Source organism: Danio rerio, chromosome 22 (assembly GCF_052040795.2).
Source record: "Danio rerio strain M-AB ecotype USA chromosome 22, GRCz13ab, whole genome shotgun sequence".
Taxonomy (NCBI): domain Eukaryota; kingdom Metazoa; phylum Chordata; class Actinopteri; order Cypriniformes; family Danionidae; genus Danio; species Danio rerio.
Window position 1 is genome coordinate 7,020,630 of NC_141042.1, and position 27,354 is coordinate 7,047,983.

Below are 27,354 nucleotides of genomic sequence, written 5' to 3' on the forward strand. Positions count from 1 at the left end.
ATTTAAAGAGAAACATGATCTTGCCTATAGATTTCCTGTGACATCAGCAAGACTGACTCAGTTTGTGTTTTCTTCCTTGCAGAAATCAAAGATGGAGGCTGTTTATGAGAATGTCCCTAAAATACAATGACCGTAGGCTAGCCTACAGGAACTGCTCATGCAGGACTTTTATCTTTCATCACTCCTTTTGACTTTTGTTCGCATGTATTCTCTACATGGATATCTTTGTTTTTAGATATTTTATATTTAAAGGTCCACTTGCATTTGCAAACAAAAAAATATAATCTATGTCATTTGTTAATCAGGTGAAAATGTGCATTAAATATTAATCACACCTTTTTGCTTGCTATTTACTGTTCTTGATTTTTTTTCCTTTTCTTTTTTTCTTTACAATTAAAGAGCACTGTATACTTTGTATATATATTTTTCACAATAAAGAGAGCACTGTATAGCCTTTGCAGCAGCAAAATGATCAGCTTGAATTTATATTTGGCAAACGTAGCTAGAAGGCTATCACTACCGTTCTATAATTATCACATTTTTCTAATAACTGTGCTTCGAGAGGGTGCGCTATACTTGCTTCTATTTTTAGTGTTGAAACAGAAGACAGTAAAATTAGACAAACTGTAGGACAGGCCTGCTTATGTTTGTCCTTATATCTGATGCTTATTTAAAGCATACATTCAGTTAAACACCAGATATCATAATAAAAAGTTACATCCACACTGAAGTCCCAAAGGTTTCCAGTTCAGTAAATGAAAATTAAGCCAAACACTTAAATCACAATCGACAAGTCACGTTTATTTACAAAGCACCTAGCATATACAATGGTATTTAAAGTGCTTTACATGAACAAGAATAAAAGAAATAAGTATAAGAAATAAAAAAATATTTAAAATAATTAAAACTGATAAAAAGCTAATTGTGTTTAAACAGGTTTTAAAGGAATGAAACAGACAGTGCTGTTACAATAAACAGCTGCATTAAATAATAAAAATTGCCTTTTTATATAAAAATATATATTCTGCATTATATATCATCTTAAGATATTTTAGATTTAATCCATATTTTTTGAATATTCCATTGTTTTTTTTTTTTTTATAATTTACTCATTATTTATGTCTATGGGAGGAGCCCATAAAACACGAACATTCAACATGAGTATGACAGGATATCACAGCTCCACGTCACTATGTGCTTTTCCACTGTGTAAACTATAGCTGTTACCATAACAGTTTATGCCTAAATCAGACATAAAATGAAGAGCACACAGCTGAAGCTCACACCTGCTCTCTAAAATAAAATCTGGCAAGTGACTTTCACATATATTTGGAATAAGCTTGTGTAAGTAATAAGAAATGTTCACATATCTTTTGCAAGTTTGTAATTTGAGATGTATAATGCATGGAAAAGTAGCTGCATGAAGAGACACTGAAAGCGTCTGCATAGAAAGACACTGCAGCGCTGCTGAAGATTGTGGCTGTTTCCTGCAGTTTGACTGATAAACATGAATTTGTAGCTAAATTGTTAGCAGTGCCAAACAGCATTTCTGGTTATTTACATCCTTGTTTGCGTCCTCGCTACAACATACCATTAACATTAGAAACTGTTTATGTATGAGATCAATTTGAACAAATAAAAGCACTTACAGATTGTGGCTCACAATCCCCAGCTTCGTCGGTTGAAGGAGTTTTTAGCCAAATTCAGCCCTGAACTGGGAGAGATTCTGGAAGCTGTCCTTTGTCAAATGCTAGAGCTATGTCTTTTTTTTTATAATTCTTTGGAGCATAATTAAAATTAAATCGTAAACTCTTCTTTCTTTGTGTCGTGTCCTTTGGAAACCAAAATACAGAAACAGGAGAAGCTCTGTGGAAATAGCAGCGTTTGGATGGCATTTTAGCTTTCTATGCTATAACATTACAGCGCCTCTGGCCACGTCCCTTTGCTGTGCGGGGTGTGTGTGCATGGTGAATGCACATAACCTGAAGCGTTTGTGACCACTAGCCCGGATGTATTTTTTTGTAGTTCTCAAACTTCATTTACTGTAGGCTTTGCTAAGCTAACTCTGTAAAAGCCAATGTCTCCCTTTGAATTGAACATCTTACATTCAGAGATGTTGTTTATGTTTACACAGCTACATAACATATCAACTAAAGTTTAAAATATGTTATTGTAATGCACAACCCCTGTAAAGAAAACTGAAAAACCATTGATTTTGGAAATTAGCACTGGCACGCTCGCTTTAGGAGCCATAGTGGAAATGCGGCTATTGAAAAAAAGTATTTTAGCACCTTCTTTCATTCCCTATTTTGTCTTCAGTTCCTATATCTCCTTTATGTACCCTTTCAACAGAACCCTTAAAATAATAATAATAATAATAATAAAAACAAAAGGTTCTATGATGTCCTATTAGCCATCAATCCATTCCATTTCCTGCAGAAAATCATGGTGTGTTGGCCTAACTACTGGACATCCCAACCTAAGCCTGCTGACCAGGGTTATGGGGATTAGATTCTACAGCATCCATCTAAAAGAAAGAAGATATAAATTATGAAATGTTGTTATCAGGAATTGTAGTTGTTACACCAATAGGAAAAAAAGCTAAAACAGATAAGAGCATTTATGAGAATTTGAAACCAATGAAAACCAATAAAAACTACACTATCACACAGAGAGCTCAAGCAGATTGTGATGCCTGGATGGTTTAATGACATTGATTTGACACAAATCATCACTTACATATTCTGATATTTCTATGCTTGAAAAAACAGCTATTAGAAATGAGAAGAAACATAAGCAACACAGAGGTATTTGACAGAGTTCAAAGAGTTCAATGACAACATAATGAAGTGGGTCAGTTTTCTGCTGCAAGAAGGACATGATTTAGATGACACTTCTAACCAACTACTGCAACTGAAATCTGGAAGAAGCTTGGAGCTTTATCTTCATATGAAGATATCCTTGTCAGCTATAGGAGCTATGGCCTTAGAGGACAACCCTGGGCAGCATCCCTAAATGCTAATATAATAATAAATTAAATGCTTTGCTATGTTTTTTTAACAAGTGTATCACCCTAGAGGAGTATTTACTTTTATTTTACAAAAAAAGGATATTTTTTTCTGTATTATAACATTTTTTTAATATTTAACAAACTGTCTATGCTTTCAAATAAGTCTTATTACACCAGCTAAGCACCTATTATCAACCAGAACTCTTATCTCGAACCCACACATATATCTCGAAAACCCTTTATTTTTCCATTGTTCCCACCCCCTTAATCTGATTTACTGATCAGAATATCAGTCGACCATCAATAATCAGGCCTGTCAGGTAATGGGGTTGAGTTTAAAGGCTCCTCCTTTCAAACTGTGTCGCGTTCATGACAACTCGAAAATGTATCTGTGCTATTTGTTCCTGTTAATATATGTAATCAGTAGGGAAATGCATTTAGTTTTGCATTAAATGGGTTCGTTTTGACCTACAAAAATGAGATCATTGCAGTTTCTAAATCATGCGCTGTGTCTGTTAGATCAGCAGATCGCATTCACAACATTGGAGGGTTATTACCTGCTCTTCACACACAAAATAGGCCAATGATCTCCTTTTTGTCTCTTTTATTCTTGTTTATGTAAATCACTTTGAATTGCCACCATGTATGAAATGTGCTATATAAATAAACTTGCCTTGCCTGAAACTTTAAATTAGAAAAGGCTTAATAATACATTGGACAGATCCTCAATGCACTGATTTCTCCCCTTACTGCTGCTAAGTTTGGAAGTGTCTGCAGATACAGGAGGGCTGCGTGCTGTGTCTCAGTGATGCATCAAGCACTTCATTCACGCACGAATTGCTCAGACGTGATGTGCGCCACTGCATAAAATTATTCTTACAATGAGTTTGTTCTTTCATCTTTCCAACTGAGTTTATTCTTTCAAGGGGAATACTTTCAATGCTGCGAAAAGTTTGTAAAACCTGGCTCATTGTGGTCAAAGTAGTTGTTTAAAAGTAAAACTGACAGACACAATTGATATTTTTGTCAATATGAATGAGTATTCTTAATGCAGTGCCACCTGAGGAATCTGAGATCACAGTTGTTCAGCTTAGACTTGTGCCCTTGACCATTACGCACTGAAATTCCACCAGATTCCTTGAATCTTTCAATGGTGTTATGCACTGTTGAAGTGAAATATCCAAATGTCTTCCTATTTTCTTTGAAGAACATTGTTTTTAAACATTTCAATAACTTTCTTACATATTTGTAGGCAAACTGGCAATCCTCTGCCCATTTTTGCTCTTAAAGGACTAGACCTTTCTTGGATGCTGCTTTTGTATCAAATCATAATTACAATCTGTTGACATTAACTGTTTTAAATCACTTCATTATTTAACCTATTTACCTGATTACTAGCCCTAAACTGCTTCGGTCTCTTTTTTTAGTATGCGTTTCAGGTCTGAATGACAGGGAAGGATGCATATTTAAAAATGAAATGAAGTTGACCAGACAAAACATGAAATATTTTGTGATTCATTAAATATTTTCATATTGTCTGCAATAGTCAAAGTAAATTTGGAAATCACTACTTTATTTTTTACTTGTGTTTTCCATACTGTCACAACTTTATTAGATTTGGAGTTGTAATTTGTTGGGCTTTTTCTTTTTCTTTTTTACTGGTTTTGTCTTAAGTTATCATTGGGTATTTGTTTGAGAGAGAGTGTGTTTTTAGTTTATTCTTACTTGTGTATTACATGTTTGACATTTAAATTTTGCAGATGCTTTTGTCCAATGCGACTTACAATTGAGGAGGTATTCAGCAATTCAACAAGAGGCATTACATACAAGAAGTGCTACTTACACAAATGAACTGTTGAAACTACAAATTGTAAAAGGGTTTCTACAGATGGTTTGTCAAGCTTACTCAGCTGTGTGAAACACTTCATAAATACAAAATGTTTTTTTCTTGATTGTTTTCATAACAATACATTTATTTGTGTTCTGTAATTATATCCCCATATGTTCTTTCTGTAGTGCACTTCCCTTGTGAGGTTAAATTGAAATAGGGTTTATTAGAGTAAACAGTAAATTAAATTTTTGGATGAACTATCCCATTAATATCTGAGAGCTGGGCAGCCTCTGCTGAATGTCTACTTCTATATGGTTGTCAAGTGTTTTAGCAACATACAGAAAATTAAGAATTTGTAGTTTCTAAAAGTGATGAATTTGGAGTATAGTTGTCTAAAGAAGTGAGTTATACAACCTGACTTCAGTGACAGCAGATGTAAACACCATCTAAAATCAAATGATACCTTAATTTGGCCACAAGGCAATTCACAACCCCAAAATAATAATAATAATAATGTATGAAACATTAGACCATTCAGAATAAATTATAATAGTAAAGTGGGATTTACCAAGGTCAGACATCATTATTAGCACTACTAGGTGTCCATATTCTAATTAACTAAGTATTGAATTTAAACATTCAGAATACCCATTACAATCAGTTGACATAAATTCGCATTTTCAAGAAAATCACCATTTTGTTATCAGTATAAAATTTATATAAAATACTGATTGGGCCTAGGGCTCTGTTAAACCCCTTTAACAAACTTCTGAAGGCATACACTAGCATTTTAAATGTGAAAGTTTAGCGCATCGGTGTGTTGACTCGACATTCTATTAGCAGTGTCATTTTTTGATATCAATATCTTCTTAAAATCATTCAGAAGCATACAAACACATAGATTCCAGTCGAAACAAATTTATTTAAAAACTTTTTCTATGCATTACAACTGAAGGCCCAAATATTGTTGTATTATTCAATGGAAAAACAACAACAAAGCCAATATGCATGTATAAACACAAACAATAAAGTCAGTTTGAAGAACAGAAGAACTTAAGGCAATAGCTTTTTTTTTGTCAGGCATGAAACTAACTTATCACATTCCTTTAGCATAAAATGACCTTTCCATACATTTAGACGTCAAGATTCCCAAGTCCTTCAGTACAACCATGCCAACAATGGCAAACACATGGTATACTCTTGTGCAATAACTTGGTCATCAAAAACAATAAAAAAAAAAATTGCAACTTGCACTAATGGTCACAAAAATATGGGTTTTACAGCAAACAAAATAACATGTGCATATGTTTTAAGTGTTTAATAATTCGGTGTTTGAACAAAAAATATCTAAAAACTCATATATGAGGGAATACACTCAGAAAAGAGATGTCATCACTGCATAAGCTGTTTTTTTCAAGGTCCATGAGATATAAACTGAGATATAAACACTTCTGCTCAGCTTAATCAGTATACTACAGTACAAAACACTTTAAGAAAATAATACTTCTGTGACACCATAAACTACAAGCAATGTGATAAATTGAACAATTGTAGTAAAAAAAGGAAAAAAAGGTACATTCGTACACAAGATCAGTATATATATATATATTTGTCTCATTAGTTTTAAATAATTCAGCAGCAAAGCAAAAAATACAGCAGCAAAAATAATAAAAAGTAACAATACTCCCTTTTTAAACTGCACATGACAAAAACTGTGTTTCTATTTGATCAGAAAAAGTGAATGCTTAAACATTAGTGTCTTTCAGTGCATTTATTACCATCCAAGCACTAGAAATGCATAGTGTTATACTATGACATGGAAATTATGGAGATAATTCATATTTTTTTTCTTTTAAATTATTAAATGTATAATTTATCAATTTAAAAGTACCTATTGGAGTTGAGCTATAGCTAGTTCAATGAGTAAATTGGATGTTAAGGCACTACTGCAAGAAATTCATTGTTTAAAGGCACATCTCCTCTCAAATACATAAACCCTTAAAGGCAGTAAAAATGTAAATACAGTTGAAGTCAGAATTATTAGCCCTCTTGTTTATTTTTTCCTCATCTTCTGTTTAATGGAGAGAAGATATTCTTAACACATTTCTAAACATAATAGTTTTAATAACTCATTTCTAATAACTGATTTATTTTATCTTTGCCATGATAGAAAGGTAACTAACTCAAATAACCACTCGCTACAACTGAGGAATGCAGAAATGCCTCGTCTGATGAGTCTCGATTTCTGCTGCGACATTCAGATGGTCGGGTCAGAATTTGGCATCAACAACATGAAAGCATGAATCCATCCTGTCTTGTAGCAAGGATTCAGGCTGGTGGTAGTGTAATAGTGTGGAAGATATTTTCTTGGCACACTTTGGGCCCATTAGAACCAATTGAGCATTGTGTCAACACCAAAGCCTATCTGAGTATTGTTGCTGACCATGTCCATCCCTTTATGACCAGTGTACCCATCTTCAGATGGCTACTTCCAGCAGGATAATGCCATGTCATAAAACATGAATCATCTCAGACTGGTTTCTTGAACATGGCAATGAGTTCACTGTAGTCAAATGGCCTCCACAGTCACCAGATCCCAATCCAATAGAGCACCTTTGGGATGTGGTGGAACAAGAGATTCACATATAGAAATGTGCAGCTGACAAATCTGCAGGTGTACCTAATAAAGTGGCCGGTTTCTAAATTATAAAATACATGGCGCTGCAAGGTGTGGTTCCCAAAAAGAGGAAATTAGTTATTAATATTATTTCATTAGAAAGATAACACATTTGCCACCAGCTGTTGTTCTAGAAGCACCGACACGAACCAGTAACTTAACCAGTTGGAAATATAATGCAAGGATAATTCTAAACCAATATGACTATGAAAAAATACTTTGCCAAAATTACAAGGTTATTAACTGTGGAAATGTTTGATCACAGTGTGTGAATTTACACTTAGAAAATAGAATTTCATATTTATCTGACTGCGTTTAAACCTAAACCCCATTTCTGTCTGAATCCCATTAGAAACTGTAATCCCTTCCCTCTTGCATAAAAACATCAGGCACTTTTTGGTTTTTCTTGAATTTAAATGGCTTTGTAAAAACTTGGTTTTGACTAGCTTGTTGCAGCTGCCGCTTGTCCCCTTGCTGACATTCTAATATTGTGGCACTTCCCTTCATGTAAACTTTTCAGCAGGACCCTTCAAATAATAATAAAAATAATGTTACAATGCGCCATTAGCCAATCCATTCTTGTCAGCAGGCAATAATTGAGTGGAAGGATTTCCGGACACTTCATTAGCAGCAGCATTCTGTCCAGAGTAAAGGAGCTCAGATTTTACAGAATTCATCTGAAAAAAAAAAAATTTCTAATTACCAATCAAATAAATAAAACGGTTAAAATACTAAAGTGCTAAAACAAAGGAAAACTTAAAACCAACAAATGCCAACTAAACCACACTATTTTAACACAGATGCCCTTTTTTGAGAGACTAAGGGTGCTTTCACACCTACACTTATGTTTCGGAACGTGTCTCGTTTGCCCAGTTAGCGCGGTTCGTTTGGCATATGTGAAACCACCAATCGCGCTAGGATCCGTGCCAAATCAATCGCTCCGAGATTGCTTGAGTGAGGTGGTCTCGGCTTGATTGAAACGAACTCTGGAGCGGATCGATTGCAGTGAGAGAGCGGTACGATCCAAACGCGGTTATATCACTGTGTTTAATGGATATGTAATAGGCTTACGGCTATATGAAGAGAGAATTAGGAAGAGGGCAGGAAGTTTCGTGAGTCTCCGGATGCACGCAAACAGGTGATGATCTCCAAGTAATCTCACGTCTCCCTCCCGGTCCTCAAATATGCAACGTCGCGCAGCCTTCTCGCCCCTTCCCACCACATCACTCTTCAAACACGTCATGCTCACCTTCAGGGCTTTACATTAACACCCGCCAACCCGCCAAATGCGGGTAGATTTCAGCTTTGGCGAGTTTGACAGCCGCTCACACTAGCCACTTTGGCAGGTTGTAAATAATTTTTACATTGTAGTTTTCTTAAAGCAGGGTTCGACAATAAGGATGGCCCAATATGCGTGCAAATGTGATTTTAGAATCGAGAAACAGCACGACTGAAAACAATAACTGTGTTCGCGCAAGACAAAGCAGGTGAATACCGTATGAGAGGATGATTATTCGCGCACACAGGTGATGCTCCCGTTTACTTCAGCTTTTTTTCCATTCACTTGCGATGGGTCCTCTGTGAAAGACTGGACAAAAAACGATGCTCGTGTACCCACAGGCTGCTGCTTTTAAGAGCTCAAGATTGGAAAAAAATAAATAAATAATTTATATATATATATATATATATATATATATATATATATATATATATATATATATATATATATATATATATATATATATTATATTTGTAAGCAACAGCAGCAGTCACTGCTTTCGTTTTAATTATTCTCAGGCACGTGATCATCCTTTTATTATCACTCGTGGTATGTTTTTACCTGCTTTCTTTTGCTTACAGTTATTTTTGTAATATAGTCTAATTATCATGCTTTACAATAACATTTCTTTAATATGAGATTAACCAACCATTTGTGTGTAGGAACTGCTGATCAAGGACACCAAAACATCTAAATCAAGTCATTTTAGCATGTCAAAGTCACATTTATTTATATAAAATATATTTTCCAAACAACAAAATTGAGGCTAGTGAAAATGGCAAGTGGCTAGTAATGTTCGAAATCTACTAGCCACAGTGGCTGTTGATCAAAAAAGTTAATGTAAAGCCTTGCTCACCTTGTCAAACACCACTAAACTACCACCTCTCTAGCAGTGTGAAAGCGAACCGCTCCAAGAGCAATGAGCATCAATGTAACATTTGTAATCTCTGTTTCGGAACAACTGAATCGATTCACAGGTGTGAAAGCACCCTAAGAGATTTGGTGCATATAATATCATACCTTAGTATCTTGTTCTTCTGTCCCGTTTCCTGGTTGCACAATTATAATAAACCATTACTTTGAGCAACCATATAAAAATGTTTAAAGATTTGTTTTAGCATAACAGATTTTCATCTTGACAAAAATTATTTTGTTAAATCATTTATATGTATGACTTACCATTTTGTTTTGATGATTTACAACACTTCCAATATAAGATTGCTGCAGCACCAACAACAGCAACAGCTATCAGCACATAGACAGTAACAGCTATCAGCACATAGACAGTAACAGCAGGCCCTTCTTCTGGATGAGCTGAATCTAAGGACAGGTAAAGACAGAAAGGCATTATTACTACTGAATGATTAATTCCAAATTTCAGCAATAATATTTAGTTGACATTACTTTCTACTTTTTTCTATGTTTATATATTTTAACTATTATTATTAGTAGATTAAATTAGAAAATTGTATACTATTATAAGTATTGTATAAAGTTTAACATGCATGTGAAGGTGATGAGATGTATATATTTTTTCAAATCTCACTTTATAATTTTCTGGGTTGACTGAAAACATGGTACAGTTATTTTTAAAAATTCTCAAGCAAAAGTGCATTTGTATGATTAAAAGTGCTGAGTGATCAAAGGATACTCACCAGTGACATTAACACTGAATCTCCTCATGATGCTGAATGTGTTGTTGTTGATTTCTAGATAATAATCTCCAGAGTCTGCAGTGCTGGTGTTCATGATGGTCAGAGATCCAGTCTGATTATCCAGCTTCAGTCGGTCTTTGAATCTCTGATTGCCATCATTGCACTGAACATCGGTACAAGTATAACCAAGATCTCCATTGATTTGAGCGATAGTAATGTTATTAAGAATCCACTTAACATATTTTTGTTGGTTTCTTTTAACATCTGTATTAACGGTGACTGAATGTCCCTCCTTCACAGATGCTGAAACATTACCAGGCACACCTGTAGAAGAAGAACAGATAAAATATGAGCAAACAAACAACAGAAAAGTACAGTAAAGATTGTGGGTTAGTGTGATGGAACACATGCAAGCAAAAAGCAGAATTTTGTTGATTCATACAATATTTAATGAAGCATTTTAAACCTTCAACATGAGCATTTGATTAATTTATTAGCCGACTCACACACTTACGTAAACTACATCAACATTTACTCACGGTTTGTTAGAGATCAAGATATTAAATCTAGTCACTAGAGAACATTTTGGGATAATGCCAAGCAATTAAAAAAAAAAAAACTATATACACTTAGGGCGTTTTGATTGAAACTTTTGTTATGTTGGTGGCTGTTTTTGTCCCATTGACTTCCATTATAATGACAATTTTGATTGCAAAGCCATGACACCATATAATCAAGTATTGTTGATTGCTGGGGGTTTTCCCTATTGGAAAGAGGAAAATGTTTTAAGTTTTACTGTTGATCAGTTGTAGTGCAAAAAAAAGTTTATTTTTTATTTGGAGTTATATGGTGTATAGTGTGTGTGTGTGTGTGTGTGTGTGTGTGTGAGAGACACTGTTGCACATTACTCTTGATGCCTGAGATGTGTATTTTAAGAAAAAAATTTATATACTTTAGGTTTTCTCAGGACATAAAATATGTACCTGACCAAATCACTCACTACCCAAACCAGACTTTCCTAAATTCAGCGTGCAGATGTGATCAGTGAACGGAACATAAACATAAAAATTTAATTGACAGCTTTATTAAACCATAGATTCACTAGTGTTGTTTGCAAATTTACCTCTTCTCATAGGATGGGCTTCTGATCACAAAAAAATAAATGTGTTGCTTTACATGAAACATAATTAAGTACAGTGCATCCATAAAGTATTCAAAGCGCTTCATTTTTTTCACTTTTTTCACAGATTTTTTTAATGTTACAGTCTTATTCTAAAATAAATTCATTTATTTCTTCAAAATTCTACACACAATATCCGTAATGACAATGTGAAAAAAAGAGTTTTTTAAATTGCTGCAAATTTATAAAAAATAAAAAACTATACCACACATAAATCAGTATTCACAGCCTTTGCAGTGAAGCTCTAAATTGAGCGCAGGTACATTCTGTTTCTACTGATCATTCTTGAGATGTTTCAGCAGCTTCATTGGAGTTCACCTGTGGTAAATTCAGTTGATTGGACATGATTTCAAAAGGCATACACCTGTCTATATAGGGTCCCGACCGCTGCAAATTGTGCTTTAAAGTTTGGATGGTCAATTGTATGGTACAGAAACCTTATATACTAGACATGCGGATGAACCCGTCTCATACAGCTGAGAAGACACTTTGTAGAGAGCAATTTAACACAACTGCCTCTAGGAGTCGCCAATGAATGAAAAAATGTGCGTACGCCAGCCATGAAGCTGCCGTGGAGCTGCGCACATTCCCACGTTCAGTTCATCGTTAGTAAATCCAAACGTGAGCGATTCTGAGCGTGAAACCTGGCGTACGCAAAGTTTTTGTGCGTACGCAGCGTTGATGCATGAGGCCACTGGACTCTTCCTAGAGATGGTCAGACATCTTTGAGTAATCGGGGGAGAAGGGCCCGAGTCAGAGAGGTGATCAATCACCTGATGGTCACTCTGTCCGAGCTCCAGCATTCTTCTGTGGAGAGAGGAGAACCTTACAGAGGGACAACCATCTGTGCAGCAATCCACCAATCAGGCCTGTATGGTAGAGTGGCCAGACGGAAGCCACTCTCCACTAGGCTTGCCACGATAGACGGTGTTGACAGTGATACCGGTGTTAAGACGCAACACCGGGGAAATCACTTTTCCACCGTGACACCGTGCCCACATTTGTTTTTTTAAGTATTCGTTTTTTGTTTTTTATTGAACATTTATTTGAAATAAATGGAAAATATAATTATAAATAATTGACTTAAAACAAGAGCATGCTCTATAATTATCATTTGAACATAGCTACAATGCGTCATATTTCATTTATCACGTGAGGAGAAAAGAGGACTCGAATTTACAGAAAGAAGATGGCGGACGATTTATTGTCAAAACGCAATGCAAAAGGGCCTGTTTGGCAATATTTTGGGTTCAACCCAAATGCAAAAGAGAACCTGAAGACGTTAATGAGGCAATCTGCAAACTTTGCCTGACAAAGGTGGCAGTATCTGGAAACATAACTAATTTATACACGCACCTTCATGTTTAACTATGGGTGGGTCGCGGAGAGGTCAATGGCCATAAATACGCAATGCATACTGTCATTTTAAAAATCATGCGACCATCATCGCACAATGTTTAAAAATAAATATCTTATTTTTTTATTAAAACGAGTGATTTAGCAATTTGACAATCCAATTGCAGAAAAACAACATCGTGGCAACGCGAGCACTTTTTTCAAAGTTCAGCTGTTCTTTTTTCCACTTGATTATGTGTTTAATGTTAAAAAAATCCATAATAAATAGGCCAACAAGAGCGCATCCCGTGTGTGCGCGCATCATTTATAACTGAGGCCGCTCTCTTCAAAAACCGAAAGTTGCTTCGTCTGTCTGGAAATATTTAATCGAATGAAAAGTTCATTTAGATGAGCCAATATTAAAAATTGCAATAAAGTAACCGAGACGTGCGGCCACACATCGAATCTGAGGACTGATCTCTCTCTCTCTCTCGCTGACAGGTAGAATAGATGAAGCCTTTGCGAAATCTGTCAAAATACACCACTGAAAACAGGCATAAATGTCTTTGAGCCAAAAAAGTCTATTGGTAGGATATCTGTAAAAACGCAATGGGAGCCAAAGATATTTGTTAAGCCTATAAATTATAGGCCTATTCATTTGAATAAAATGAAAATCAAAATAAACAATTCATTGCATTTTTTGTTTGATAAAAATATTCGTTAACGAAAAAAAATCAAAAAGGTGGCTAGTTTGTATTAATGTGTTTTAATATTAATGAAAATATGCTTAGCCTACACTGTAAAAAGTCATTTTGTGGCCTTGTAGATTTCATTAAAGAGCCCATATTATGGGTTTTTGAAAATTCCCCTCCATGTAGTGTGTAACACAGCTCTAAGTGAAGTGGAGTATCCAGCTAAGGCTTAAATCTGTTAGTGTACAGTGTTAAAAACGGTTGATTCATCTAAAAAAAGAGTCGACTCATAGTGCTTCAAACGAGTCGCCTTGATACGGATTCATTGGGTGTTTCGCCATGACGTACGAACGAAACCAAGTTATTCACGTGCACGCGCAAACCCGGGAGATTTCAAACCTGAGGCCCCGCCCTCTGACGCAGAAACCGAGACACACACACACACACACACACACACACACACCCACAAACACACACACACACACAAACATGCCGGTCGATTGAAGTCACACTGCAGATGGATATATTGAGTCTCTACCCAAAGATTAAACCTCAGCATTATAGCCAAGCAGTTGGAAACTACTGGAAACTTCTGGAAGCTACATGCTACAAAGAATACTTCATCAGCGTTTGTTAAAGGAAGGATCAGTAACTTACTGATGGACGTCAGGATGGGTTTCTTCCTCCATTTCTCAAGTGTAAGTACGTGCGGTTAAAGTTGTTGCCTCGTTGACTCTAGCTTGCAAATGTATTTAGTTGTGATTTGTTACTTGTAACCGCGTGTACTGTATCAGGTTAACTGGCTATATTCTCTTATCGCGTGCAAAGTCACGTTAAAAACGCGACGCGTGCTGCGTTAACAGAGACGTTAGTGTGTGTGTCTGTGTGTGCGTGCGCGCGCTGTCGTCCGGAGGTGTGTGTGTTTGTGTGTGTTTTTGTGTGTGTGTGTGTGTGTGTGTGTGCGCGCGCGTTGTCGTCCGGAGCAGGGTTAAGTGCGTATGTGTGTGTGTGTGTGTGAGTGTGTGCAATATGTGTGTGTGTGTCTGTGAAAAGAGCAGAGTGAGAAGCTAGGAGATCTCCTCAACTGTTTTTGGAGTTTTTGCTCAATAAAATAGTTAGCTGTCTGTATTTTCAAGTCCATAGTCTGTATTTACATTGACCCACTGGCAGCTAAAATCCACGCCTACACTATCGAGCGTGTATGATCTGTGATTACTTTTATATTGCTGATTAGCTGTTTGGCATTTCACTGTCTGACTGAAGGCAGTCGACCAATCGCAACAGACTGTCATCGGTCCAATCAGCGCAGATTAGCTTCGCGCTAAGGAGGGGTTTGGGAACAAATGAATCCCTGAACGATTCAAACAGGAGTCGCTGGGATAATTAGGTAAAAATAAATGCAGATTATAAGACCATGAAAGTGTTTTTTGACCTTGCATGCATATTAAACTGTTGTTGGAGACCCTTACAACCAAGATATGACCCTATTTCATGTATAATATGGGCTCTTTAATAATATTATGTACAGTTTATTTAATGAAATTAATTTCCTGATTTTAGGGCATTTTTTTGCTTTGAAATTAATTTAAAAATGTCTGTAATAAAGTCTAATCAATTTTATTATAAGAATTTAGCTGTTATTTTTGAATAATTTCAAAAAGAGAAAATATTAATTAAATCCAACGTGATTTTATTAGAAGAATTTAGCTGTTATTTTTTAATAATTTCAGAAAGAGAAAATAATAATTAAATCCAACGTGATTAAAATGAGCATTTTCAGATTAGCCAGGGGCACACAAGTCGCCGAGGACCAGCTGCCCTCGCCAGGTACACGGGTAATGAGCGCTCATCATGACCTGGAGGTGGACATGTCAGCAATTTTCAAAGGACATTTAAAAATACGCACAATCTTTAGAAATAAACAGCGGATTTGAGTTTTAAACAACTACATTCTCGCATGAACAACCGTTAAAACTTTATTTCATGGTACATTTTTAGAGCAATATGTGATTATTGTATTGGTTCTGTTCAGTGTGAGATTGAATCGGATTGAACCGTCTTTGGATTGAACTGTTTGCTGGGAGATCGGGAATCTTTTTATCACACGTGTTCAAAAGCTTATAGTCATCAACATGTAATTAGTGTATAATGTAAATGCGTTTGAATGAGTTATAGCGAAATGCTAATCAATCGTGTTGGTAATTACACAAAAATGCAATCGGTTTCGGGTGGGATCCGACTCTTACAAATCACTTAAGTGAGCCGATTCCTAGAACCGAACCACTCGACTCAAACAACGCCGAATTGCTTCACCAGACAAAATGGAGATGTCGTGGTCTCATCCAAATGGATTTTTCGGTAAGTGTTGAAATGTCCAACTTTGTTAATCAAATAATTGAAATATATTATAATTGTAATATATATTAGTATAACATGTAATTCACCAAGTAACTTTAGCTTCTTTTGTCACGCTGTTTAGCGCGCCTATTTATAAACGAAGTTACCAAATCACTTTATTGTCACATCAGCAGCAGCACGTGCGCTATGATGAGTGAAAAGATTAGAACGCGTGTTTGTAACGTTAATGCTAATTTCGTGGTATTAGAGAGTGTATGAGTTTTTAAAAAGGTAATTTTCTGTTAACTTAGTGTTAACTGTGTTTTATTTCAGCACAGCATTGAGTTGAAGTGACCACAGAATAATTTAAGCAAGGTAAGCACTGGCCTTCACTTCATTATGAACCTCATTATCAAACCAAAACAAAAATGGTACTGTCTAACACTATTTACTAATTACAACTTTTTGTATAGTGTCCGAGGCAGAGGAGACACATCAACCAGCAAGTGTGTAACTTATCAGGAAAATGACAGACTGAATGGATGACTGTCTAGGTTGCAAGCTGGACATACATGTTACAGTTAAGTATTTTAGCTACAACATACTGTTAAATCACAGTAACCATCTTGCCATTAATTGTAACTTCACAGTAAAATATAGTTAATTCTACAAGAGAATACGGTGAAATCACAGAAATGGGCCTTACTATCTACCTTGAAGTCACATATGGCTGTAATTTCACTGTAATAAAGTGTAAAACAAATCACAGTGGCTTACTGTGAAAGTAATACAATTATTAGTCAGTAATTTACTGTTAATTAAGGGTCAAATATTTTACAATGCATCAATAAAACTCATGTAAACATTTTGTCTGTCATTCTGTTTTTTAAGGTGAGCGCTGAATTGGAGAGAGAAGCCACTGTGCACCGTGAATCTTCACAGCTGCTGAGGAGCTCCTGGAGTAAGACAGAGTTCTGAGATTAAAGGTAGAGTTTATGATGTTTATCATGTTTGCAGTTTCTGACTGTGTCATAACATGATAACAGATTGTTAACATATTTTCTCTTTTATAAATTCTTTTCTTACTGTTGCTCAATGGAGTTGGACAATGAAGAACCGACAAGAACTGAACGGCTTGTGAGGGCAGTAATGTTGACCTGAGCAGGGGCCTTCTACAGGGGACCGCCTAAAGATACTGGCATCATCATCATCATCATCGAAGGTGTTAAAGTTCTTATAGACCTCATCTTTACCAGTCTCAGGCAAACTCTGCTTTCACTCCGCCCAAAGCCTCAGCTGGACTGTTTCGGCCCAGGGTATCTGATCAGGCCCCGGAAGTGACTGTGGAAACTTGACTGGCCCTGGCTCATATTGGCACGCTAACTTAGGCCGTACTCACACTAGGTACAGTTGCCTCGAACCGGGCCAAAGCACGCTTGTCCCCCCTCCCGTCTCCCCCGACGGCCCACGCTCACACCATATGGGCCTCGGCACGCTTACGTCATCGCTGCTGCGCTGTTCAGAAGCGCTCTCTATGGCAACCCTTTTAGCATTTAAATCTTTGTTCTGACTCCATAAATATATTTAGAGATATCTCTAATTATATTTTGACTTGTCATAATTATAATTCGACTAGTCAGAATGACAATTAGAGATATCTGGAATTACAATTGTATTAGTACGAAATCAGATTGGAGATATCTGCAAATATATTATGACTAGTCATATTCCTCCATTGACTTCCATTGAAAAATATTTGCAGATATCTCTAAATGAGTTTTGATTAGCCACAATTGTAATTAGAGATATCTCTGAGTTTTTACTAGTCATAATACATTTGGAGATGTCTTTAATTCATCATATTTAGAGATATTTACAAATATATTTGAAGATCTCTAATTAATTTACTAATAGTCGAATTACAGTTGTAGATATCTTGAATTGGATTTTCGCCAAACAGTCCTTAGGGATGTGGTGACACGCAGTCAGATATTTCGCCCAACAGATCCGCCACTTTTGGCGCTCATAAACAATCATTAAGCTCTCGTGCTGCAGGAATGAGGAGGTCTGCTGAAGGCGCGCAGCTGTCGTGAAGTGAGGAGTTTGCGTCTTTAATAAACTACGGCAGTTTGCGTTCACTGAACAGTAAGAATGATTAATAAATCCATATCAAACAGTCCCTTAAAAGTCACGTCTCGCTTTCGGTTTCGGGCTTTGGCCACTCAAGCGTACCGCGCCAAAGCCCAAGTGTACCGCGCTCAGGCACACCTCTTCCAACTGGGCCAGGGCCAGCCAAGTGAACCGTGCTTGAGTGCGATTCAGCGCACTCACACTTCTCAAATGATCCGGGAAACGGGCCTGGGCACGGTACGGATGGCATAGTGTGAGTAGGCCCTTAAATCGCGAGAGTGAAAACACAGCTCTTGACTACATTCCCAGAGCTTGTGTCCACCTGGGTTTGACATATGCATTTTAACTGTGACAAAAAATGGTGTTTTTACGAGTGACTGTCTGATTAACACTAGGAGATATTAGAGGGTAGTATTCCCATGATCTGTGGTGTCCTCTTTGCTTCAATGAATCTGCATTATTCTGGCAAATAATACCTTTCATGCATTAAATCACACAAATTTCACCCTAAGTCTATTGTTTTAAATAATATTGTTTAATGTTCAGTTGTTTGAAACTGTTTAAAAAAAGATGATTTAAGATGATCAGTTTGTTTAAATGTATATGTTTTATTGTGTATTATGTGATGTTTTGTCTATTGTGAGATTGTTGTTACTCTGTATTGTGGCTCCACACTTCTGAACAGGCTCCACTAATTTGAGCTAAATTTAATTAAATTTTACTCAATCCATACTTGTTGAATTTAATTAATATTATTGTTTGTAATCTGTTGCCTCAATTTTATTGTGTAGATATAAAGCATTATTTTCTAGAGCTGATGACCAGGTTCCACACTTTTTATGTTAAATCTAAATAAAAACATTGAGTAGTTTTCATTAACATTGTGTCAGTTTTTCTGTTCAATTTAATTAATATTTTTGTTTAAAATTTGCTAATTTCTTTAAGTAATTTTTACTTACTCAATTTAAATGACTAATTTTAAATAAGCTAATTTTATTAATTGTTACTCAATCCATATATGTTGAATTTAATTAATAATATTGCTTGTAATCTGTTGCCTCAAATTTATTGAGTAGATATTGGGTATTATTTTTTACAGTGTATTTAATTAACGGCTATATAAGCCGTCAATAGACAAGCCATTCAAAACATTATTTTACTGTGTACTGGGTTATAATGTATATTTTACAATAAAAACTAAACGTATCATGTCTCGCTGTCATTTAAATCATGTAATTCATAACCACACCAGAGCTGTGGACCTGTACAGTTTATGCAGTGTGTTGACTTGTTGGTCAACAGTCTTACTGCGCACTGAACTCCAATCCGAGGGAGATTATGTTACTCGATAGTCAACATTACTTGAGAGATTTAAAAAATAAAAGGTAGGCCTATTTTTGAAAAGGAACAACGCGCAAATCAGCAACAAATAAAACTAAAAATAAAAGGTCTTGCCAGTGCTGTATGTATTCCGCCACTGACAGTGTGAGACCCCCTTATGCAGCGCCTGTAACTGCCACTTGTAAGAGAGATTAAGCCGATATAACCAAAAAGCAAGATCATATTGTTATATATACTCCATAACAACACTTATCGAAATATTTATACATTTACATGTTGTTTATTGAGATTGTGTGATCTGTATATGTTGTCTGATCTTTACAGAAGCTTTAATCTGACACGTGTGCGGTGATGTTTAGCTCTGACATAGGCGCTTTTATTTAGCCTGTAGATTTTTTACATAATGTTCCAATTCATAACATTTTTTATTCATAGTTATATAAAATGAGTGCCAGCTTGTTTAGTTGTGATAATTATGCAAGGATCATATTTCATATTTGGTTTATTCTTCAATAGCCTATAGATTCGTTAATAATGTATTTTATAAATGAATTGTTCATAAGGACTAAGCTGTTAATATGTAATATAGGCGTTTACGGTTGTTATTTGTATGATTCCAACTTCCACAGTTTTTTTAGCCTGTAGCATTGTTGTGTTTTATTCTTTATGTTAATAAAAGTTATGTGTTGTTTAATAACAGTGCTTTTTTTTTTGTATTTCCTTTTCGTCCATTGAAACAATTGACGCCGAATTGGCAACACCCGCAAAACTGAAAGTAAAAGTATTATACACGCGCATTTATAAGCTATTTAAAAGCAGAAAAAAAGAGGAAAAGAAGAAACGCCCACTCCCACGGTGATACCGGTATTGTCACATGTCGATTAACCGGTGGGGAAATTTCCTCACCGTCACAACACTACTCTGCACCTGGAATTTGCCAATTGGCAGCAATGTACAGAGACATCCTGAATGAAAACCTGCTTCAGAGTGCTCTTGACCTCAGACTGGGGCAAAGGTTCATCTTGGACAATGACCCAAAGCACACCGCCAAAATATCAAGGGAGCGGCTTCACAACAACTCGGTGAATGTCCTTGAGTTGCCAGACCAGAGCCCAGAGCTAAATCCTATTGAACATCTCTGGAGAGATCTGAAAATGGCTGTACACCGTCACTTCCCATCCAAACTGATAGAGCTAGAGAGGTTCTGCAAAGAGGAATGGGCAAAAATTCCCAAAGACAGGTGTGCCAAGCTTCTGGCATCATTATCAAAAAGACTTGAGGCTGTAATTGCTGCCAAAGGTCCGTCAACAAAGTATTGAGCAAAGGCAGTGAATACTGATGTACATGTGATTTTTCAAGTTTTTTATTTTTAATAAATTTGCAACAATTAAAAAAAAAATCTTATTTCACATTGTCATTATGGGGTATTGTGTGTAGAGTTGAGGAAATAAATGAATTTATTCCATTTTGAAAAAAGGCTGTTACATAAACAAATGTGGGAAAAGTGAAGCGCTATGAATACTTTCCAAATGCACTGAAAGTGCCTTTATAGATGTACGCTATTTGATAATTTATTGCATTCACAAACATGCACTAAACATGAACGTGCAAGCATGTGCTGAAGTACTGCAATATCAGTAACTGATAATGTGATGTTATCTGACTTACCAATGAAGGTAACAATGAAGATCCTGTCGTAAATGTCATTCGTCTGTATAATCTTGAGTATATATTTTCCAGCATCTTTGTTTCCGATGTTCATGATGGTCAGATATCCAGTCTGTTTGTCCAGCTTTAGTCTGTCTTTGAATCTCTCAGTATCGTTTTCACAATTATCACCTGGACAAATAGAAATGCCATCTCTATAGATTTGAGCAATACGAATGCCATTAAAATACCACCTAATATCGTCGTGTTGGTTTGTTTCAGTATCAATGTGTAGAGTGACTGAATCGTCCTCCATCGCTGACACTGTGTCTGGATCAATACTGATTGCACCTGAAAATAATAATGATGAAAATTTATAAGCCAAATTAAATTACAGAACAGAAAAGTGGGTGAAGTGTACATATATGGGCAGTTCAAAAGTTAACATTTTTTATTCCTTTTCTGCAACATTTATTATGATATAAAATGTATTTCACCATAATGTAATTATTTTAGAAGGATGGGAATGATTTTGTAGAAATCCGTGTTCCACGGCCAAAAGGTCCAGAACTTGTCCTTTTATTTATTTTATGTAATTTTACATTATATAATATATTTATTATATAATTAATACATTTATATTTAATATATTTTGTAATAGTCTAATTTTAAATAACTCAGGCCAGTAATTATAATCCCAGAGCCTCAAAGCCCCAATGTTTCGCGAGTGTGACATATAATGTGACATAACCCACTAACTTAGGGGTAACATTTGTTATGTTTTTTCTTTTATAGAGAACCCACAGTTGTGCATGAAAATAAAGGTTTACAATGTCAGTATAACTACTCTAGTCTATATATTGTTGAATATAATCTGATAATGGCAAATGTCTGATTTTACCAGTGAATAAATTTGTCTGATATGACAGATTGCAAGCATATATCTCAAACATAATAATTCAACATTGAATTATTATGAGTAGAATTGAATTATTTATAGAAACCAGTAGACCTACACATAATATTATTGTGGATGTTGTTGCATATATTGCATATGGTTGTTTTTAAGCTTTACAAACACACACACATATACACACACACACACACGCACACACACACACACACACACACACACACATATATATATATATATATATATATATATATATATATATATATATATATATATATATATGTATGTATATATATATATATATATATATATATATATATATGTGTGTGTGTGTATAAGCAAAGATCAATTTATACCCGTCTATTCTATCTAGTTACCTAGCCAGCGGCAACTTTCCCCTATGCTGTTTCCTTAACCTGCAAGTCTTTATTTTACAAATTATAAAGAATGTCTGCTTCTCAAGCTCTATGAGGGGTGTCATTCATGTATTTTAAGATGCACTCCGTCAGAAGACAATCGCATGAGATATCATGACATTGTGTTTTTGATTGTGAGCATGATGTAGGCTTATAGTGACAATAATATTTATACAATATGGTTAATATAATGATATTTATACATGACCAAACTAGTGTGCAACTTAAGCAACTTTTTTTACATTTAGTTTTGTTGTTCGGGCAGAAACAAATATTTGTTACATTTTTCAATTGTTTAAGTTCATTTGATTGACAATGTAAAATCTTTTAGCTACGTTTGATGTTTCATTGTTGAGTTTAACATTTATTAAGGGTCTCTGACACATTGCTTTTATTATTTTTATCTGTAATTTATTAATCAATATTAACTGTGTGCGTCAGCAAGCAGTTTTTATGTTCATTATTTATTAGGCTCCCTCAAAACACACAGGCACCAACATTTCCAGTATGGATTATAATTTAGTTATAATAATAAATAAATAAAAAATACTTTTTAATTTGTCAACTCTCGTTATTTCCTATATATGGCTTTTGTGCTTTTATAGAATGGGAGTTGGTAAACATATTCAAGGGCATGCACAGAAGGGAAGCATTTTGATTGATGTAGTAGACCAGGGGCGAATTTTTTTTTGTCCCAGTCCAGCCTGCAGTGAATTGTTTGTATTCAATATTTTTTTATTATTATTATAATTTTCCATATCTGTAATGCCTGTATTTTGTCATTTTTTTGCAGTCCACTTAGAATCCAACATGGAAATCAATGCTTTTTTTTTTTTTGGCATTAAGTTGAAATTCAAATGGCTTTAACATGCCTGTGTTCTTATTTCTGTAATAAATATGGCTGTCAAGCAGGATCTTGATGGAAGAGAGAGAGAGAGAGCAGTTTTCTTCAACACATTTCTGTACATAATAGTTTTAATAACTCATTTCTAATAACTGATATATTTTATCTTTGCCATGATGACAGTACATAATATTTTACTAGATATTTTTCAAGACACTTCTATACAGCTTAAAGTGACATTTAAAGGCATAACTAGGTTAACTAGGCTGGTTAGGGTAATTAGGCAAGTTGTATAACGATGGTTTGTTCTGTAGACTATCTGAAAAATAATTAGCCTAAAGGGGCTAATAATTTTGTACTTAAATTGATGTTTAAAAAAATAAATAACTGCTTTTATTCTAGCCAAAATAAAACAAATAAGAAAAAATATTATCAGACATACTGTAAAAATGTCCCTGCTCTGTTAAACATCATTTAGGAAATATTAAAAAACTAAAACAAATTCAAAGGGGGGCATACATACATACATACAGTAACTGAGAATATAATAACAGGTATTAAGGTTGAGCAACAACACACGCCAATAAGCAAAATACATTGGCTGGCTGTATTTCAGTCAAGTCAAACATGAAACGATTAGAAATTAAATCATTTTTGATACCAGGGCAAGTAACACATCTTACCGTAACAGAAACAGAACACCAGCAACGAACACCAGCAACAGAACAGCATAATTTTAGTACTTTTCCAAAAATAATTAATTCCGAATATATGATGCATAAGCGTTTAGAAAGTTTCTGTGCTGAATCCCAGAAGCTTTTTGGTTTGTTGTCGCCTCACTGGAAAAACAATCCGCCTCGACCTGACTGCATCGTAACATAAATGAGAGCAGGGGGCTGCAGTAAAAAGACGGCTGAAAAATGTAGGCCTACATGAGAAGTCGGACACCATGCGAAATGAATAGGTGCGTTCGACTTCAAGCAGAGCTGCGCAGATCGATCGAAATCTGTCTTAAAGCGGTGCGTTCTGGTTAAAGATCTTAGGCTCGTTTAAGATGGTCAAAATCTGCGCAGAATCGATCACTGGTGATCACCGCAGATGCATGCCGGTTAGAAATGTGTCCGCATTGCCTATACGTCGCTCTGATGTCACGCTGACGTACGCCAAAATACTCTCGCGATCGCGAGGCGTATGGCGTCCGGAATGGGCCAATAATATGGCGTTCCTCCTATGGCGAGTGGATCGTGCCACGGATAACCGAACGAAGGAGACAGTTGTACCGAACGAAGGAGACAGTCGTGTACTTTTACGTCTGAGAAGAGGTGCGTTCGACATGAAGCTCAGCTGCAGCCGGTGATCAACGAGATTAGCCGAGCGCAGGCGGGGGCGGAGTTAAAAATGGAGCCGTCAAGACGGACAGCTGGACACTTCGGGACTCAAAGTTGCTGCAGTCATGATGACCGATCACATGGCGTCATCATATTTTTTTGTTTTTTGTTTTTTTTATTTATAACAACAAAACATTTACAAATAAAACAGAATACAGTCTCTACAAACTATAGTTCCTTTTTAAACAATAAGAGAGAATTATGAAAAATATATAACAAATGCATGAGAGAAATAAGAGGAAATGAGAGGTTAATATAAACATAAAAACGAACAGGTCTATTAAATACAAAGCAATAAGCATAAATTCTAGGAGTTAAACATCACTCTTTGGGCTAATACTTCTTGTTTGAATATGCTAAAAAAGGGTTTACATATATGTACTTTTATAGATATAAAAATTTCCCATGTAAAAATCAAAACAAGGTGTTTTGATTAGGTCTTAATAAATGAGATTATTTTGGATAATGAATGAATTTTCAAAAAAGCATTTTAATCCAAAAAGATTGTGTTGAAAAGAACAAAAGGTAAAATAAGTGAGCTATGTAGAAGTTTCCCAGAAAGAGCAGGTAGCCTTTAAACTGCTAGATAGAAAATAAAATATATATTTATATTATAATAATAAAACCATTTTATAATTATTTAATAAAATAGTTATTTAACTTAATTTGTTGAGAGAGCTTTAAGGTGGCAGGATCAATGATGATGATTATTTTATGTCAAGTCTGTAAGACTTATTTAAGTTCATATTTAGGTTATTCACTAAAATATATCATTTAAATCATTCGTGGAGATGAATGCAATAAATAGTCAGTATAAAAAGTAAAAAATAAACCTGTGCAAACAAGCCAACCTTTATAACCAGATTATTTAACAAAAGATGATACTGCAGTAAAATATTTGTAGTCTTTTAATAAGCAAGATGTGTACAGGATAGAGAGGGTGTGAAAAGTGAGTTGTTTGTTTTGAAACTTTTGAATCGGAATTTGTCCAATAATAAACCTGAAATACACGTGTTTGTTGTCATGTGGTGAACTCGGCCAATCGTGTAATATCGGTGTCGTCATCAAAGCTCCTGCAGTCGCTCTTCAGAAGCTGCATGGTCTGAATCAGCCGTCTGATCTCGGAGCGCTGTCGCGGTACTTTGATGCCACATGTGACAGTCACGTGGCGTCGGCGCAGCATCAATCCGGACAAGATTTCTAACCAGAATGCACCGCTTTAAGACAGATTTCGATCGATCTGCGCAGCGCTGCATGAAGTCGAACGCACCTAAGGTTACGTCGCCTCAACAAACGTGTGATAAGCACGTCGCCTCATACAAACATCTTACACTGACGTCGCCTTAACAAAGGTGTGATAAGCACGCCGCCTCAAAGACGTCTGATACTAACGTCGCCTCAAATACGTCTCACAGTAACGTCGCCCCATCAAACGTGCGATAACATTGCTTGCCATGTGTTGCCAAATAAGATCGGAAATGCTGTCCGGTGTGGGGGACGATGAAACCGGAAATACTGACGTTTCTGATGTTTCGACACAGTGTCGAGATCCTGAAGCGCAAGTAGCTGTGTCCCAAATGGCACACTATACACTATGCACTCATGCACTATGTACTTATGCACTTACACACTCAACAGGAAAGTATATGTATGTAGTGTTGTCCCAAATGGCACACTAATGTTTTTTTACTAAGCGGAAATTCAAACCGTTTCCCTGATGACGTTTGATGGTTGCCAAATCATTGAAATAAATGACCAAACTATCAAATAAAACCTGCCGTGAGTATTGCCGCATTCACCATCGGGAGGCGCTATAATCACTCTCGTAGGAGAATTTTGCTTTCACCATCCAAAATAAATAAAGTTATTCAACATGTGCGTCCGATAGCTCCGCCCCTTCCGCTACGTAAGTGTCCATCACTACACACTTCATTTTAGCAGCTGAATGAGTGCATCATCCGGGTAATTGAAGTGCTCTTATTATTTTTAGTGTTTTTAGTGTGAACACACTACTTACACTATTTATACTACAAAATGGCGTAGAATAGTGCATAAGTATGCGATTTGGGACGCAGCATTTCGAAACACTGCACCGAAGCATGATCCGAAGCACCCAAGTCACGTGACTAAAGTGTTTCGAAACACTTAGTCACGTGACTAAAGCGATTCAAAGCATCGATCAGCTTAGAAGCGTTTCGAGACCTGGCGAATCCTCATTTGACTGCCAAGGTCAAAAATTACCTCTATATCATATGGCCTAGAGGACTGTGTGTATACAAACTGGACAGAATCGCCACATGATGTTTTGGCTTCGCATCCCGACTTGTACAAATACTCTGAATTCATGGTTTTATGTATTTTAAACATTTTTCTGTTTTGTGTAACCTAAATAGAATACAGCTGCAGTTACGCCATCAATTTAGCATCATTTTTGTAACACTGTAAAACAATAATAAATATTTTTACAATATGGATGGGATTAGGTAGACATTAATAAAACACAATAAATGGGAAATTTAATGAATAATATAAATAATTCTTGATAACTTTAGGCCACCGTTTTTGATCTAGCAACAACCCTGTTTTAAGACAAAAACAAGACATATTTATTTACAAATTGTTTATTCGGATATCAGACCAATGTTGAAACAAAACGATACAAGAGCAAAGCATTACCAA

At 35.7% G+C, this 27,354-nt stretch overlaps 2 protein-coding genes and 1 long non-coding RNA gene across 5 annotated transcripts in view; 2 read left to right on the forward strand and 1 right to left on the reverse strand.

The window, feature by feature from the left end:
• LOC137488899 (SLAM family member 5) overlaps nt 1-469 on the forward strand; it is a 29,090-nt gene extending 28,621 nt beyond the window's left edge. For all 3 annotated transcript variants that reach the window (XM_087303660.1, XM_087303659.1, XM_087303658.1), the window contains one exon: nt 83-469. The gene's annotated coding sequence lies outside the window, so the exon portion shown is untranslated. The remainder of the gene's footprint in view (nt 1-82) is intronic.
• Nucleotides 1-27,354, forward strand: part of LOC147838372 (uncharacterized) — a 280,547-nt gene that overhangs the window by 70,755 nt on the left and 182,438 nt on the right. The window contains exons 2-3 of the long non-coding RNA XR_015521651.1: nt 14,523-15,181; nt 15,440-15,521. This is a non-coding gene — a long non-coding RNA (uncharacterized LOC147838372). The remainder of the gene's footprint in view (nt 1-14,522; nt 15,182-15,439; nt 15,522-27,354) is intronic.
• Nucleotides 5,744-24,419, reverse strand: si:ch211-209l18.4. The gene is made up of 6 exons (XM_087303656.1): nt 23,971-24,419; nt 21,136-21,465; nt 10,453-10,776; nt 9,977-10,117; nt 9,818-9,846; nt 5,744-8,195 (listed from the first exon to the last, which is right to left on the reverse strand). Exons 1-6 carry the CDS (start codon nt 24,065-24,067, stop codon nt 8,070-8,072), a joined length of 1,047 nt encoding a protein of 348 aa, XP_087159782.1. The 5' UTR covers nt 24,068-24,419; the 3' UTR covers nt 5,744-8,069.